General features: G+C 45.4%; 1 protein-coding gene across 2 annotated transcripts in view; it reads right to left on the reverse strand.

Annotated features, from left to right (window-relative positions):
- Nucleotides 1-834: 834 nt before the first annotated feature.
- ATF7 (activating transcription factor 7) overlaps nucleotides 835-15,779 on the reverse strand; it is a 115,944-nt gene continuing 100,999 nt past the window's right edge. Inside the window, exon 12 of one of the 2 annotated variants that reach the window (XM_054012581.1) lies at nucleotides 835-14,105. In XM_054012581.1, coding sequence (XP_053868556.1) covers nucleotides 13,888-14,105 — 218 coding nt within the window. In that variant the 3' untranslated portion in view covers nucleotides 835-13,887. Of the gene's footprint in view, nucleotides 14,106-14,652; nucleotides 14,738-15,779 lie in introns of those variants that run through there. The other variant, XM_054012582.1, reaches the window with a different exon arrangement.

Genomic DNA, 15,779 nt, shown 5'->3' on the forward strand with positions numbered 1-15,779 from the left:
GGAGCAGTGGTGTGGAAAGGGGTTTTCTGCTCAACCTTCTGCCTGCTCACAAACACCAGGCCTGTGATTAGGGGCGGCTCCAGGCACCAGCGCAGCAAGCGCGTGCCTGGGGCGGCAAGCTGCGGGGGGCAGCCTGCCGGTTGCTGAGAGGGCGGCAGTCAGGCTGCCTTCAGTGACATGCCTGCGGGAGGTCTGCCAGTCCCGCGGTTTCGGTGGCAATTCGGTGGCAGGGACGCTGAAGGTGCGGCACCAGCGGACCTCCCGCAGGCATACCGCCGAATCTGCTTGACCAGCGGACCTCCCGCAGGCATGCTGCCGAAAGCTGCCTGGCTGCCGTGCTTGGAACAGCAAAAACCATAGAGCCGCCCCTGCTGTGATGAAACACATGGAAAAAAGCAACAGACAGAATACTAGGAGAGAGAGAGAGAAATGTCTATACCAGGGGTAGGCAACCTATGGCACGGGTGCCGAAGATGGCATGCGAGCTGATTTTCAATGGCACTCACACTGCCCAGGGTCCTGGCCACCAGTCCGGGGGGCTCTGCATTTTAATTTAATTTTAAATGAAGCTTCTTAAAAACTTTTAAAAGCCTTAAAACCTTATTTACTTTACATACAACAATAGTTTAGTTATATAATATAGATTTATAGAGAGACACCTTCTAAAAACGTTAAAATATATTACTGGCACGCAAAACCTTAAATCAGAGTGAATAAATGAAGACTCGGTCCACCACCTTCTGAAAGGTTGCCGACCCCTGGTCTATCCAGTGAAGATCTCTCCCGCGTATGCCTGTTGGGGTTTGCTTGTAATGGACTCACACAGCAGAGAGCTTATCCTTGTTAATATTTTAATGTTATATTTGCAGCATAAATAAAAGGCACATTATATGTTTGGTAAGAACAGTGGCTGAAGGAACAAATTGATAAGTGCCAAGATTTTGTTTTTAAACAGCAAAATACAACACAGGGCCGTGCCACGACCCTCCCCCGCCCTTGCGGACACACAGGTCAACAGGAATCCACGGCACGGGCTAATGCTAAATTGTGAGGACCTGCTCACAGGAGCACTTCGGTGAAGAACGTTTTTTATTTGCTAGTGCGACCTGCCTGCACCTCCTCGCGTTCTGTTGCGAAAGGCTGAGCAAGTCAAGAATTGTACAACAAACCTGTCGCAGGGAGGGAGGGTCGGGGAGTCCAGGTTTGGATACATCTAAAAACAATTTCATTGCATAAGGAATTGCGCATCCATTCAGGAAAGTTGATATATGTCGATATATTTCTATATATATTCATAGATAGGTATTTTCTTTTATAGAGATACTACACCCTTGTGGTTAAGCTTTTCAGGGATTTCTTTTTGTGGGTTTTTTTATTTTCTTCCATTATTGATCGTAAAAGCTCTCCATATAAAACAGCCAGCTATTGGTTGAAGGGCAGGTGTCAGGTGGATTCTTCCACTACTGCAGTCCCATGCAAAAGAAGACTGGTTCTTTGTGCTGGGGGAAGGCAAATCCCGGGACCTGGCTCCTTGGGCAGCTGCTGTGAAGTGTGTGGGAGAGAGCAAGACTTTGTTCGACCTGGAAGGCCGTGTGTCAAAGAGCTGCCGTCCTGCTCCCACAGAGCACCCGGGACAACTGGCAGGAGCCCGTGGACATAGGTCATTCCTTTCGTGATGCCTCTAGTCCAGAGACGGAAGGGAGAGGTCATCTGTCTTGCAGGCCTTGCATGCGACACCCGGGGGTGCTAATGAGAATCAAGGCTACTGGATGGGCTGCCCTTGCTTTGGAGGAGTCAGAAATAACCTGTTCTCTCTTCCAAGGCAACGGAGCAGCTTTGGCCTGGGCTAAAACACTCCTTCCATCTGCAGTAGAAGAGAGAGGGGAGCAGAGGCCAGGGCGGGGCCGGCCTCATTTATGTGAAACGTTTTAAGATTGACTGAATTTTAGAGCAGAGTTAGTGGAGCAGATTTAAAGGTGAAATCGCTACCATGTTATTTCAGAGGCTGTAGGTCCCTCAGTTAGTTGGGCTCAAACGAAAACTCTGGCTCTGGGCAGTCTAGAACTTGGAGGGATCTGGGTTACCCTGATCTCCAGTGGGCCAAACCCATATCCTCCAGGTTTCCATATCCATAAAAACGTGTGGCTGGGCCCCCATCTCTCAACAAGTTAAAAATTAACACCCCATTTTAACCCACAAGTGGATTTTCTCCACTGCAGCCAACCTCTGTCAACTGGCTTAGCCCTTTAAAAAACAAACAGACAAAAAGCAAAGGCTTCTTGTGACTGTCAAGTATCATGGAGTTGCTTCGGCAGCTCAGTACTGTGTGGCAAATGGCAAAAGCAGCAAGTGGTGGTCTCGTAATGTCCCACAGGAAGGGAGTGATTAACAGGTCCTGGAGCCTGAGGGGCAGGCGAACCTTTACTTCCCATTACTCATTAAGTGATTCCTTTCCCAATCCATTAGGATTGAAAGATGCCAAGGGCAAGTCTACACTACAAAATTAAGTCATCCTATGGTACTTCGATTTACAGCCACCGCAGTAATTAAACTGCACATCCACATTACGCTGCTTGTGTCAGCAGTGTGCATCCTCCCCAGGAGCGCTTGCACCAATTTAACTGTCAGCGTGGGGCATTGTGGGATGGCTTCTGCAAGGCGGCAACAGCTGATGGAAGCAACGCAACATCTACATGGACACCGCATCGGTCTAAGCGGTACGCCGCTCACGGAAGTGGAGTTCTTAAGTCGGTGCAGTGGGCGAGTTACGTCGGCGGGAGCTGCATTTTAGTGTAGATGCTTACAGTGTTAGGTCGATGTAAGCTGCCTTGCGTCAACCGAAGTCTGTAGTGTAGACCGGGGCTGAGTTTGGGGTCAGACTGTGCCTCCCTGCCTGACTGCATAAGAAACCTCAGCGCAACGGAAACCAGCTCCACTACTGGCATCAGCCTGGAGTTCCAGAGAAAAAGCTGACAAGCATCCAGCCCCTGTCTTGGTCAAGTACCATTTGTAATAGACCATGCCGGGTGTGAGATAAGTTCCCATTTCCAGCACACCATCCTCCCCTCCCCATGCCTTAGGTGGAAAACGGCTAAGGCAACCTAGGCTACCTACAACATACCCTTCCCGTCACTCCTTTCTGCAATTATAACAGTCTCCTTCAAGACAGAAGGTGCTGGCTTTGTGCAGCCGCGGCCGCTACCGGATCCAGGGTGCGCTGGGAATCTGCCCCACGCCAAAAGCATCCGCAGCGCCTTCTCCCGTGTCCCCCACCCCCTCCCAAAATATAAGCAATACAGCACAACAAATGCAGAACATATGGCGATCCAGAACTCTATAGCACTCCTGGGATGGGACTTTTTAACACAACGATAATGATTCAGTCCTGCAGTATACAGCACACAATGCTAAATAGGAGAAAAGGGCTCATGGGGGACAGACCCAGCTGAACAAAGGCAGCTTCTCGTTCCAGCGCCATGGTTGTGTTTGTGCTAGATTCCACGGGGTACAGACAACAGTGTCTCTGGACCCTTCCAAGTCTTTAGCACCTTTACAGTCAGCGGAGAAGTGTCTCAAAGATCAGATAAAAAAAGGTGATGAGCATGGTATAAAATGCCCAGATGGAGACTGGTTTTAGGAGGAAGAGCGGATTTTGTTCAAACAGGGCAACAACCTCTCTCTCCTTGTTGCTCTATAACATCCCACCTGGGTGCTTGAGGCAAGGAGGTGGGGGGGGGAGAGAAATCAAGGTTTCTGGTATGCAGAGCCCTCCTGTGTTTCAGAAATAGCACCAAAACTGGAAATCAAGACACCTGAACGAAGGTGCCCAAAGCTCTGCTCCAAAGCAGAAGTGCCCAGGGCACAGCCCTGACTAAGGAGACTAAAATCAAAGTGAAATTCTATGCATCGGTGCCAGCTGTTACATTGAACAAAGTAGCCCTTCCACACAAAACAATGTGTGGGGTCGGCTTTCCAAGGCTTCAGCCTGTACAGTGCGACAGATTCCAGTAGAGGGCACCAAAGCAGCAGCCAGAAACAGCCAAGGCATCAAGGTCCCAACTGGAAATGCGGATTTAGAGCCCCCAGAGCTCCAAACCTCAATGAAACCTCTGCCTAACACTGCTGACACCTCACTGTACATTCAGTCTGTCTCTGACCCAGAAGCACCTTATACCTCTACTGCTGGGGCTGGAAATTAACCAATCAGACCCCTTCATTTGTGTCGCACATAACTGGGGCTGCAACCAAGGTGCACTAGGTAATGCTACATGATTAAGTTTCGAGGGGATTGATGTCTAGCCTGTAAGCCTGCCAATAAGCAAATCTCATAGGTGAGTCCAATGCCAGGCCTGCTTAATTGAACCTTTGTACGCAGTGTCGTTGTAGCCGGGTCGGTCCCAGGACAGGAGAGTCAAGGTGGGTGAGGTAATATCTTTTATTGGACCAACTTCTGTCAGTGAGAGATACCCCAGACCCGAAGAAGAGTTCTGTGTAGCTTGAAAGCTTGTCTTCCTCACCAACAGATATTGGTCCAATAAAAAATATGACCTCACCTCCCTTTGTCAATATGGGCTGTAAAAGGAACACCCTGCTTTAAAGCCACAGCTTCTAGGTTCAGAACAGAGCTCAGCACGTTTGATGTTCAAGTTCCAAGTGGCTCTCGCTAAGGACACGTATGTTTTCAAATGTTTCTTGTCTGAAGCTAGGCCAGACTGTCAAAAGGAGTCGAAGGCTTGTGTCTAATGTATAAGACATTATAAGACATGTGGGGGTGCGTTGGCTTAGAGAGTTCCTTACATTTCATTTGGGTAAACAATGGGTTATGGGTGGAAAAAGGAAACACTTCACATAACTACCCATCCTGCCTCAGGACTCTCCTATCCTGAGTTCTCCTGGTGCCGCGTCTCGTAAACAGAAACTGTATGTTTGATGCAGAAACATTATCCTAGGTCTCCTGCTGGAGAAAAGCTTAAAAGAAAAAAAGTATGTAGTGGTTCAGGTCGTGGAGTGGGGGCGGCAGGGTGAATTTAAGAACTCTGGATTGGAGTCAGTCAGCTCAGGGCAGGAATCAAGCACCCGCTTAACAGCACCCCCAACGAAGTGGAAAATCACACTGACTAGTGGTTACAACATGGGACTAGAGGATTCAGGAACATCCTGGGCTCACTGGGTCCTCTAATCAAGTCACAGGACTCCCATGTACTTTATCCACCCTGACTGTAAAACCGGGTAAGAGGCCCACCTGGTTTTAGAACACAAAAGCGAACTCCAGTCTCCCCTCCTTTCCCACGGAGACGGCGAATCTTTGAGAAAAAAAAAATCAGTTACAAAATAGGCTGCTCCACGCGGCCGGAGTTCCACAATCACAGAGGTTAACCCACAAAACCCACAGCTTTCTCACCATGCAGTTCCCTAGTCCACTGAGAACCGACACTAAATTCCCTCCTGGAATGAGACCAGCAAAGTGCTCCTGCTCTCAGGGAACTGCACCACAATCTGGATGATATATTTAAGTCAAAAGTACTAGAAAATTAGCTCCTTCACCAGCATAGTGCTGATAAGTCGAGACCTCCCAGTTATTGCCCTGAACTTGCTAATACAGGAGCCAAAGGACCTGAGCTGAGCTGAAAAGTGGGAATTTTTGTTTGTACTTGGCTGCAGACCCACAAAGCACGAGACTTACTCAATTTCATAACCCAGCCCTGCCTGGTCCTTCAACCCACCCCTCCTCCCAACGAACTTGCATCTCTTTTGGCTGGCAACCAAAAGAAATCTTAAAGCAAAGGCACCACAATTCTGTCAGATGAGCTCTTAAAGGTGCTAGTCATTTCACGACCATTAATACTCAACCCTAATAGTAACAAGAGCTTTTGAGTACAAGATTACTACCCCTAGGGTGACCAGACAGCAAATGTGAAAAATCGGGACAGGGGGTGGGGGGTAATAGGAGCCTATATAAGAAAGAGATGCAAAAATCTGGACTGTCCCTATAAAATCAGGACATCTGGTCACCCTAACTACCCCAGGTATGTATGTGTACATGCCATGACAAAGATGAGAGAAAAGCTACAATGAAGGCATGGAATTAGTGCCAGCTGCTCTCACATCGAAGAGCTCTCTGTCAGGAGCCCTGTTTTGTTTTGTTGTTCACTTTAGATTTTTTTAAAATTTTATTTTCTACCAATCAGAGTGTTGTCAAGCCACAGCGACAAGAAAGAGGCAACACTAATGCTTTGGTTGAGGTCCTACTCCACACCTAATTTTATCAAAAAGCAACAGTGGAATTCAAGAGATATACAGAGGGATCCAATCTCTTTAGTCTTAATTGGATGGGCTTGGGAGAACAAAAGGAGAAAATTAGTTTCTCTCTGCTATGAGCCCCTGAGGGCCAGGCTAGATTCTTGCTGAGATTGTCATGGGGTTCGACATTCTGATGTTGTAAGGAAAGAAATGCACGTCTATCATAATTGCCTCTAATTTATTATTATTTGTTTCTATTATAACGGTGGTAAACACTGATTAAAAAATACCGCTCTGAATGAGTATGATCCTACAGCAGGTGCTTACTCCTTGCTCAATAAGAGCTTAAAGGTACTTTTAAACACTGCAATATTTTTCCTGGCCTCGTGAAATAAGCCAGGAGGGGATCATTTTCCCACTGTGAAGTAGGCCACACATAAGGGCCAAAGATCACATGCAATCCAAAACATTCTGTGTCGTTCCCAGGAGGAGAAATTCTCACGAAAAGTAAGTGTGGGCAGTCAATTAATTGAAAATGGCATTAGTCACGGCCCCCTTTGGCCTAAGACAACTAATCGCTGAAGCAACAGGGATGGCCAGGGAAAGTCACTTTAGCTAACTCCAAGCCCTACGATGATATTGGGAAGGCTGCCTGAAAAGCCCGGAAACTGGGAAGACAAAAAAAGTTGAAAAAGCAGCTGTCACCGAACAAGTCCATGAGGATGTGCAGCCTTTATGTGGGTAGCTAAGCCAGCACAGGAAAATGGGATAAAAAAGGGCATCCCCCATCTATAGATCTGGAAGGAAATTCCCAACGTGTACAATCCTCATTAGCGGCAAGGATGATCACAGAAAGCCATAACCAATGACCAAGAAGGTAGGACTTTCTCGACAGTGATCAGTAATTTTACACACAGATTAATAGGAAATCATCTCTAGGCAAAGATGCAAATTATGGAAAAGCTGGTGATTTAAAGGAATAACCTAGCAACTGGTTTCATAAGTGTTCTAAACACACACTCAACAGTCAGTGAATGATACTCCTCATGATATAAAGGCTCCTCGGGGGCTGTAAACGCTGCTTGGCTACAGGACAGAACTTCACACGGGCCACATCTTTTCAGCAGGCCTCCTCTATGTCTGCAGTATTTATTTACTCGAGCACAGCCAGGCTATTTGCATGAGCAAATCCATGCAGTTGTGATTAAATGAGGCCCCAGTGGAAAAACGGGGCCCCTAAAATTCAAATCTTAGCACTGAAGTAGTTGTCCATTGAAACCAACAAATCTGAAATCCAATAATGTTATCTTCTGGGGTTTTTGCATCTGTTGTAACTCTCCAGAGCCCATCCTCTCCCTAGGTTACCGCCCTGGTAACTCCCATACAGGTGACTAATCTAGTTAAAAGCACAATTACTCGTTTGCTTGACAGACAACTCACAGATGGACATCCTTCCTATGCGGTAAGAGCGGATCAGGAAGTGCTGTCTGCACGCAATGCACTGCACCACTTCATTTTGGTAAGAAAACAGCAAAGGATTTTGCCACAGGTTACTGGAGCTAGTAGGGCACTTTGGCAGCATCTCTCCCTTATGGGCCTCAATCCAGTGATGCTTCCTGCAAGATATTTAGCAACCATAGCTCTTCCTGGTTTCAAGGGGAGAGGAGTGCTCTTGGCATCTCCGAGGATCAGGCCCTCTACGTGAAGTGGGATAGATGAGAACATTCTATATAGATGTGTCTGCTTCAAAATGGATGGGAAGCAGCTCTCAGCCTATTTACATTTCAGGCTAGCTCACAGCAAGGAACTTGGGAGGGAAGGGAAGGGAAGGGCTGATATTAAAATCAGGATTGGGGAGATTAAAATGAAATACTTAAAAAAAAAACCTTTAACCTGTTTAAAACATTTTGCACAGTCATGATTGCTTTTCACAAGGTAGTACCAGGCAGGTGTGTGCCCCATAACGAAGGGGATCGCCAACATTTACACGTCCAAAACTCCTGTTTACTTCTTCTACATTTGTCCTTTTTACTAAGGCTAGGCAAAGATCAGCTTGTCAGTGAAAGCTAAGCTGTCTTGTATACTATTAAGCTAGCTACGTAGTTGTGGGGAACCCCCAAACCTGGAGCTGCTCTAGCAATACATTCATTCAGTGGCAAGCCTTAGTTGAAATGGACACTGAGTAGGAACAGAATATGTTTTATTCTGATCACTGATCCAGGAACCATACTGAGGGAGATAGGGGATGGAGTTACTGGTCCTGACAGCATTTGTAGTGCTCCTGCCAGTATTTCCAGAAGTAGCAGGTTATAAGATATTGGACCTAGAAATACAGGTGTCTCTTAAAGTACTGAAGTTATTTTCAATACGTTTGCTATCCTGAGTTTGTTCTGCAGAACATCTCAAAGGTGCCAAAGTTAGAATTTTGTCTCCTCGCTGCATTTCCTTCTCCCAGGGAAGTCAGGGAGGACATCTGAGTGCTAAGCTCATTACCCAAGGAGCTCCCTAGGCCCCATGAAGGAAGTTGGAGAAAGTTTCATGCCCATGTACCTATTTTGAACACAGAAAGAGAAACTGTTTATCTTCAGCAGCCTGGGACTCAGACACGCTCAGACTCTGCTGGAGATTAAACTCACTTCCATCTCTTCTGTGAAACTACTGAGTTTTCTATTTAAATACATACAAATATTTTAAACACTGAACATTGTTTTAGCATGTTCAGTGACACACACTTCAAGGGGAAACAGTCAGCTTGAAATCTAGTCAATTACCATTAAAAGCAGTTTCTGGTCTACATGTCTCCTGAGCACTTCTGCCAACATTTGCAGTTTTACAGGCACATTTTCCTATTTTTCCAAGATGTTTCTCCCTTTAACACACTAATGATTCAAACATACAGGGGAACTGACTAAGTGACAGAGGAGAAATACTGAAACCCGACTAAGATATTGCTAACTATGCAGAGTAATTATACAGGGGGAAAAAAGTTTACAAATAATTATTTTTTATCTCCAACTGCTAGCAATCTTAGGCATCACCTATAAAGGGGAGGTAAAAATTGTCAGACTGAAGTGTGATTTAACTTGACTGCGTACATAAAAAATCATGTCACAAATTATGATCTTGCTTTCCCCTCCTCTAAACTTCAATTCTGGCTGGATGTTTAGTAGCTGCTCATGAACCCCCATAAAGATGAATGCTTTACACATCAACTGAAAGATGGAATTCCCGGCTGCTTCCAGATGGTAGAAAGCATTAGTTTATAGCTCTGTAAGTTCAGGAGAGCATACACACAATCCATGTCAGAACTGAAGTGGGTGGGGCACGAGATGGTAATCAGAAGGACAAGATTTTAAGGTCTGGTATCTGGTGATTTGTCAGGGCAGGAAATATTCCGTGGGTACACTGTATGTTTCTAGCACCCAGTAGGGCATGAGGTCTCAGCTCCCAATAGTCACTGCTCTGTCTGGCCAGCCGTAGTTTTCTGGCAGGGCCTGGTAGCAACTCCCAGATCGCAGACTTGTGTAATTTTTGATCCCCAGTGGTTAAGTAAGGAGAGCAAAAAGCAGCCAGATTTTACACTAATGCTGTACTGTCCCAGGGAGAAGTTCACACACCTCTCAATCAGTTCCACACCATTTTGGTAACGAATGCAATGGTTGCTGTACTTACAGCTGTAGTGACTAAAGACTATAGTACCTATAATTCTTCTGCTTTCTCCTGCTCACTCAAACCCCTTCAGTCAGGATCTACAGCAAAATCACCCATTATCCAGAGCTACCTGAATGCCTGCCTCCAGACCCCAGGGAGAAGCAACCCCACCGTTCAGACTGTCAGAGACCGAGGTGTGTGAGAAATACCCTTGACTGGGTTGTTGTGTGTGCCTGGATGACTGGTCCTTTTAAGAAGGAACAAGAATGGGACCAGAGGCCTGAGGTTTTTTCCTTATTTGGGGGGTTTTCTGTTGAAAAAAGGGCTGTTTTGCAATACAAAACCTGTTTTGAACTTACGGGAAGAAGTCCTAGGAAGTTCAAAACAGGAAGGAGGAATTAAGATGGAGAATCTTACAACACAACTGACCACAAGAGGCCAGTAGCGAGCAGGGACCAGAGTCCATTACACTGACACTTGGTGAGTTTTTCCACTTCAAGCATCTCCCTGTTTTCTGAACCTCTTAAGCCCCTCCCATTACAAAGACAGGTGTTGGGAAAAAAAGAATCAGCAATTTAGGGTCTGTCTACACAGCAAAAGCTGTGCATAGGCTAATCTACCTGAGCTAGCTTTAATCCAGCTAGCATGGGTAACTGTAGCAGTGAACACAACATGGTACGAGCTGTAGCTGAGGGGAGCACAAGCCCAGCATGGGCCCTGGGTACGTAACTGGCTTGCTGTCTTGAGTAGCTGGATTCAGCTAGCCCATGTGCAGTTTGTACTGAGCAGACAGACCCTTAGTCGTGACTGTAGCAGAGTGATCTATTTAGAACAGAATCCGTTAAAAAAAACGTTGTCCGTTTTTGCTCAATGGATTGGTTTTTACAAGTCTGTTTGCAATCTGAAGCTTTCAAACTCATTACACAAATCCACTCCAGCTTATGCGGTGCAGGGAAGCTATTCCATTCTACTATGCCTTTGATTACTCCCTGTTTGAAATGTGACTGCTCACCTAAGTCACATGGTATTGTTTCAGTTCCAACTAAGAGTTCGAGGAGCAGGAAGAAGGAAAGAAACGATTCCAAGATAGCTGTGCAAACACACATACGTGCACATGCGTGTTGCTTTCCACCGACCAAAAAATGGTCCCTTGTACAAGTCTCCATGGAAATTAATATGGTTTGTGAGCACCAAAGCAAATTCACTTTCGGTTAAAGCCTTTTCACACTTGTCCAACTGAAGCTGTACTTACCACCCCATCCCCTTCTGTACAGTCTATTGTGCAGCTGTATCCTTGAGCTGCCAGCCTCTTAACAGCTGAAGGTATTTGAAGGCTGCTTTATGCATGTGTTAAGGCTATCAATAGGCAGTATTTACCCAGCGGCGCTGTCTCAACATGCACCGGTGCTGGTGTTAAAATGGGCTTCCCCTACCTCTTGCTAAACATCCACTAGCTTTGAGACACTAATGTTAGCCTGCGGGCTGGAAGTGGAGTATGATCAGTTAACATGGAGAAGCTGTTTGGGCCTCTTGAGCCACACATATGAATCCAGCTATTCTAATGAATCCGTCAGAGCTATGCACCAAGACAGTGAAGTGTCTGCAAGAGACTAAAGTAGTTATAGTTACAAACTGATTCCCTGCTGTCCTATTAGACTTCTGACAACATGGCCATGATCCCTTTCTGTCTTGGATTCTTAGCCAAATAAAGGCCCTGTGTCTTATCCAATCAGGCCGTTAGACTTTATAAACCATTTCCACGGTTGTTGCATTATCCTCACAAGATCCTGAAAACTCTGCTGATGGTATAGCTCTTTGTCATCAAGGAAACAGACACCCTGTTGGGACAGTCATATTCAAAGCACTTTCCTATATGCAAATTCTCTATATAAACAGCTTTAAGGGAAAAAAATGAAGTGCCTGATCTGGAATGCCTCTTGCAGTAACTACACACAGGTTCTAAACAGAGATGCAAGAGCGGCTAGCTCCAGAGTCTTTGAATATTGAGAGGGCAAAGAAACAAAAAATCTCAGGAATGATGATGTGTGAGAGTGTGTGCGACAAACACATGGTGGCAGTGTATTAAGAGATAACTAGGACCATGAAATACATTAGAGAATATGGCAGAGAGGCCTGGAGAAACCTGAGGGAGAAAAGGGGGAGAAGAGACCCCTAATTAAAGAAGCAATAAACGGAATTTCCCTGTATCTGGGGGTGGTGGTGGTGGGGTCAAATTCTACATGCTCAGATTTTGCTTTGGGTATTGCGGTCCCTGGCAAATATTCCAAGTCTAGAGAAGCCAAACTACTGACGGTCAAAAGTGGCAAGTGCAATTTGAGGTGGTCTGGCAGCTCAGGGTGAAGCTGTCAAAGAGCTCAACTGAAGGAAAAGCGTCTTTAAAGAAGGAAAGAAAGATGAAGTGCTGAGAGTTTCACCGATTGATGGGTTTGCTGTTGCACAAATTCACACAGCATCCCTTTCCGGCTCCCAAAATACAAATTCAAATCTACAACTATTACCCAGCAAGCAAAAGGTCAATGACAACCTAAAGAATGTACACACACACACTCACTTTGGCAATAAGCAGACAATTCCAAGTGCCTTTAAAATGTCAAGGCTGGTTTTAAATCTACCCCATGAACCTGGAAGCTCTAAAAGTACTACATTTGCTCTTGAGGAAAAGCAATAGATATACCACTACCAGGAGCAGAAGAAAACCATTAAAAGAGGTAAAAGGCCAGGCAAGTGGGATATGCTTCCACCTCCCTCCGTTCAAGGCCACCACTTTATAAGGTCATCAGGTTAAATGTATGGGAGATAATCCTTTGACATGTGTGGGGTTTGTTTGTTAAATTCAAGACTTGTTGAGATGGGTAGTGGATTTTGTAGCCGGTTAATTCCAGGACTCGCATTATATCCATCTGCCCCAGCTCATCCTTTCATGCATCACACAGAGCAGCTTTGCACGCAGTCCTGGCAGACAGCAGCTCGGTGCTGCTTTACTGTTGTATGGAAGATTTATAAGCAGGCCCTTTTCTGAAGAAGGAACCTGCATCATTAGCAGCTATGGCGTCAATTAAGAGAGAAGCACATGAAATGTTCACAGTTCCTACTGTATCAGAGGGGTAGCCGTGTTAGTCTGAATCTGTAAAAAGCAACAGAGGGTCCTGTGGCACCTTTGAGACTAACAGAAGTATAGGGAGCATAAGCTTTCGTGGGTAAGAACCTCACTTCTTCAGATGCAACAGTTCCTACTGCTGCACCAGTACTTAAACATACTTAAAACCCCCACAAGTTACAGCAGTTAATGATGGTTAATTGCATGTGAATTAGAGGTGCCAGGCTTGCTTCAGAACCAGAAAGCTTTGGTGTCAGGGAAATTAAACCCATGGAGTTAGGAAACCCATTGTCCTCAGCCTTTTTAATCTCAATAGCCCGAGTGGAAAACTCGGCCAGTATTCTTGTGCCAAGGTGCAACGTTTCAGGTCAGCTAGAGCAGTGATGGGGAAACAGATGATTGGAAGCAGCAAGCTGTTAAAAATAAAGTGACAGCACCAGTAAATGTCACAGCCTCCCAACAGCTACTTTCCTTTGCTAACAGGTGAAACTTAAAATAGCAATAATGCCAAGAGAAACCACAAGCCAGGGGAGGTTTAGTGTTAACGTAATTGATACCTGAAAATGAACCTTTCAAGATGCATTCAAATGAGGCTCTTTGTGTTCTGATGATTCTGCAAGCTGATTGACCATCACTAAGGGATCAAGAAATCCCTCAATCTGAAGCCATCCTGTACGGACAGGTGATCACATGACAATGGTTTTGGGCCAGGATCTGTATAGGATATGCAGTATAAAGAAGCTTCCATAGCTGCCCTTAACTTACTTTAAAAAAAAAAAAAATCCATATCTGCCCCCACTAAGCAGGGACTTAGCTATGATCAGTCTCTCGGTCTGCACGTTCTTATGGGTTAGTTCTTTGTCACGTGGTTGGTGACATCATCTGCCAGCAGACTGAGACTGTGGAGCCATAATGACGTGCCACTGTACGGGCATGCTCAGTTCTGTCCTTTGGCTTGCCATCTGAGTGAGGACCGAAGTGGCAACAGCTTCAGCTGCAGAGCGGACGTTGAGCTCGTTGGGGGATGCTGTCACGGAGCTGTGCTGGATGACAGGAGCAGGGGAACCGGTAGGCTCAGAGCTCTCCTTTGGGCTTTCTGTTTTCAAAAAGAAAAAGAAATAGTAATTGGAATGGAACCCATCATGATGCTACTGACATTAAGACTGGGCAGTGGAAAGCGAGACCAACTCTACCAAGCATCCCTGGAGGATGAGAGAGTTAATCAGACACTATGCTTTACTTTTACATGGCGGCCTTTCGACCTGCCTGATCCCAAAGCACTTTGGGAATGGATACACCGATCCATGTGCAGGAACCATTTAACCCAGCATTGATATGCATCCACCTCTAAGAGGGGGTGCAGCATGCACCAATTCTATAACAACTACCTAGGAGAGGATGTAAAAAAGAGTAAGAGCCACTTGAAAAAAGCAGGGACAATGTAAGGATTCAGAAAACAATGATCGAAACTAGGATCTGACTAAACCACCCCATTTAAATGCAAAAAGCAGCGGGGGGAATTTTAAAGAACCTCGAGTTAGAAAGAGAACTGTAGCAAAAAGGTGCTAACATCGAAGCACAGACAATAGATCTAGCTTAACTTTCCTATAATACAGCTATGTCCTCATTATAATAAATGTACTTTCCTACATGATGTTTCCTGGTATAGTACTTGGTTCGAGGCCATTTAGCCCAGAGACTGAACAGTTCCTTCGGAGTTCTTACCATCTGTTGGGTGAACACACAGAGAGGTATGTAACAGAAACCCTTCCACAAGCTGACCGCATACCCGTTACCGCAGTTTTTCTGAATTTTATATAAATTATCTGGTTTACTCTTTACCGTTCTCTAGAACATTAAAATCAGTTAGACCTCATCACAAACCACTTGCTCACTAAACTTTCCTGTAACTTGAAGCTGTGGACAATGAAGTGAGGACAAGACAAAGCCAGCAAGCTTCTTCTGCAGTCATATAATGGTCAACACAGATTGGTTTGTCCAAACTTTGGATTCTCTCCCACTGTGTCTGGGCAGGGGTGCTAGACAAAAAGGATGATTTGTGACTGACCTCATGCTACAGTAAGGGTGATCAAACTTCATGCTTTGGGAGGGTATAAGCTCATTCATTATCTGGCTAAGTCAAGAGGAAATTCCCTCCTGCACAGCTGGTTAGATGAATTATGGAGAGGATGTGGTTATCATCCTCTGAAGCAGCAAGTATTGACCTATGGTTGGATACACGGGATTCCTATAACACACCAAGCACGTAAAGCCCATGTCACCAGAAACCAGAGAAGAAATTACAGCCTCATTGTGCACAGCTGGGAGTGTTTTAAGATCCAGATTGCCACTAGATCTTTTCACATTGCTCTGTATCCCTTCCCCAAACTCATTTTACCTCACCCTCGTAAGCGAGGTGCTGGCTAGGACATAGCTAACAGATCGAAAGATACAGCTAGCACGGTAGATTTCAAAAGTGATTTGGGGGTGAAGAGGGAGGGTCGAGCAAAGCAACAGAACAGTTTGGCATCCCAAAAAGGAGATTTACTAGGTATTACAAATAAAACAACCCAACTGTACATAAGGCAGCGGTAATTCCATCAAGGGAATCTGGCATTTTTGTTTAAGGACATGCTTAGTCATAAATCTTTATAATAAAGAAGGCAGCCAGGGAGGAGGGCGATAGGGTAGGGAGGTGTGAATTTCATTTTTATTATTCAGATGTGTGATGAATTCCTATTATTGGAGTAGACAGACTGAGGAATAAAAA

The sequence above is a fragment of the Malaclemys terrapin genome, chromosome 23 (genome assembly GCF_027887155.1).
Source record: "Malaclemys terrapin pileata isolate rMalTer1 chromosome 23, rMalTer1.hap1, whole genome shotgun sequence".
Classification (NCBI taxonomy): domain Eukaryota; kingdom Metazoa; phylum Chordata; order Testudines; family Emydidae; genus Malaclemys; species Malaclemys terrapin.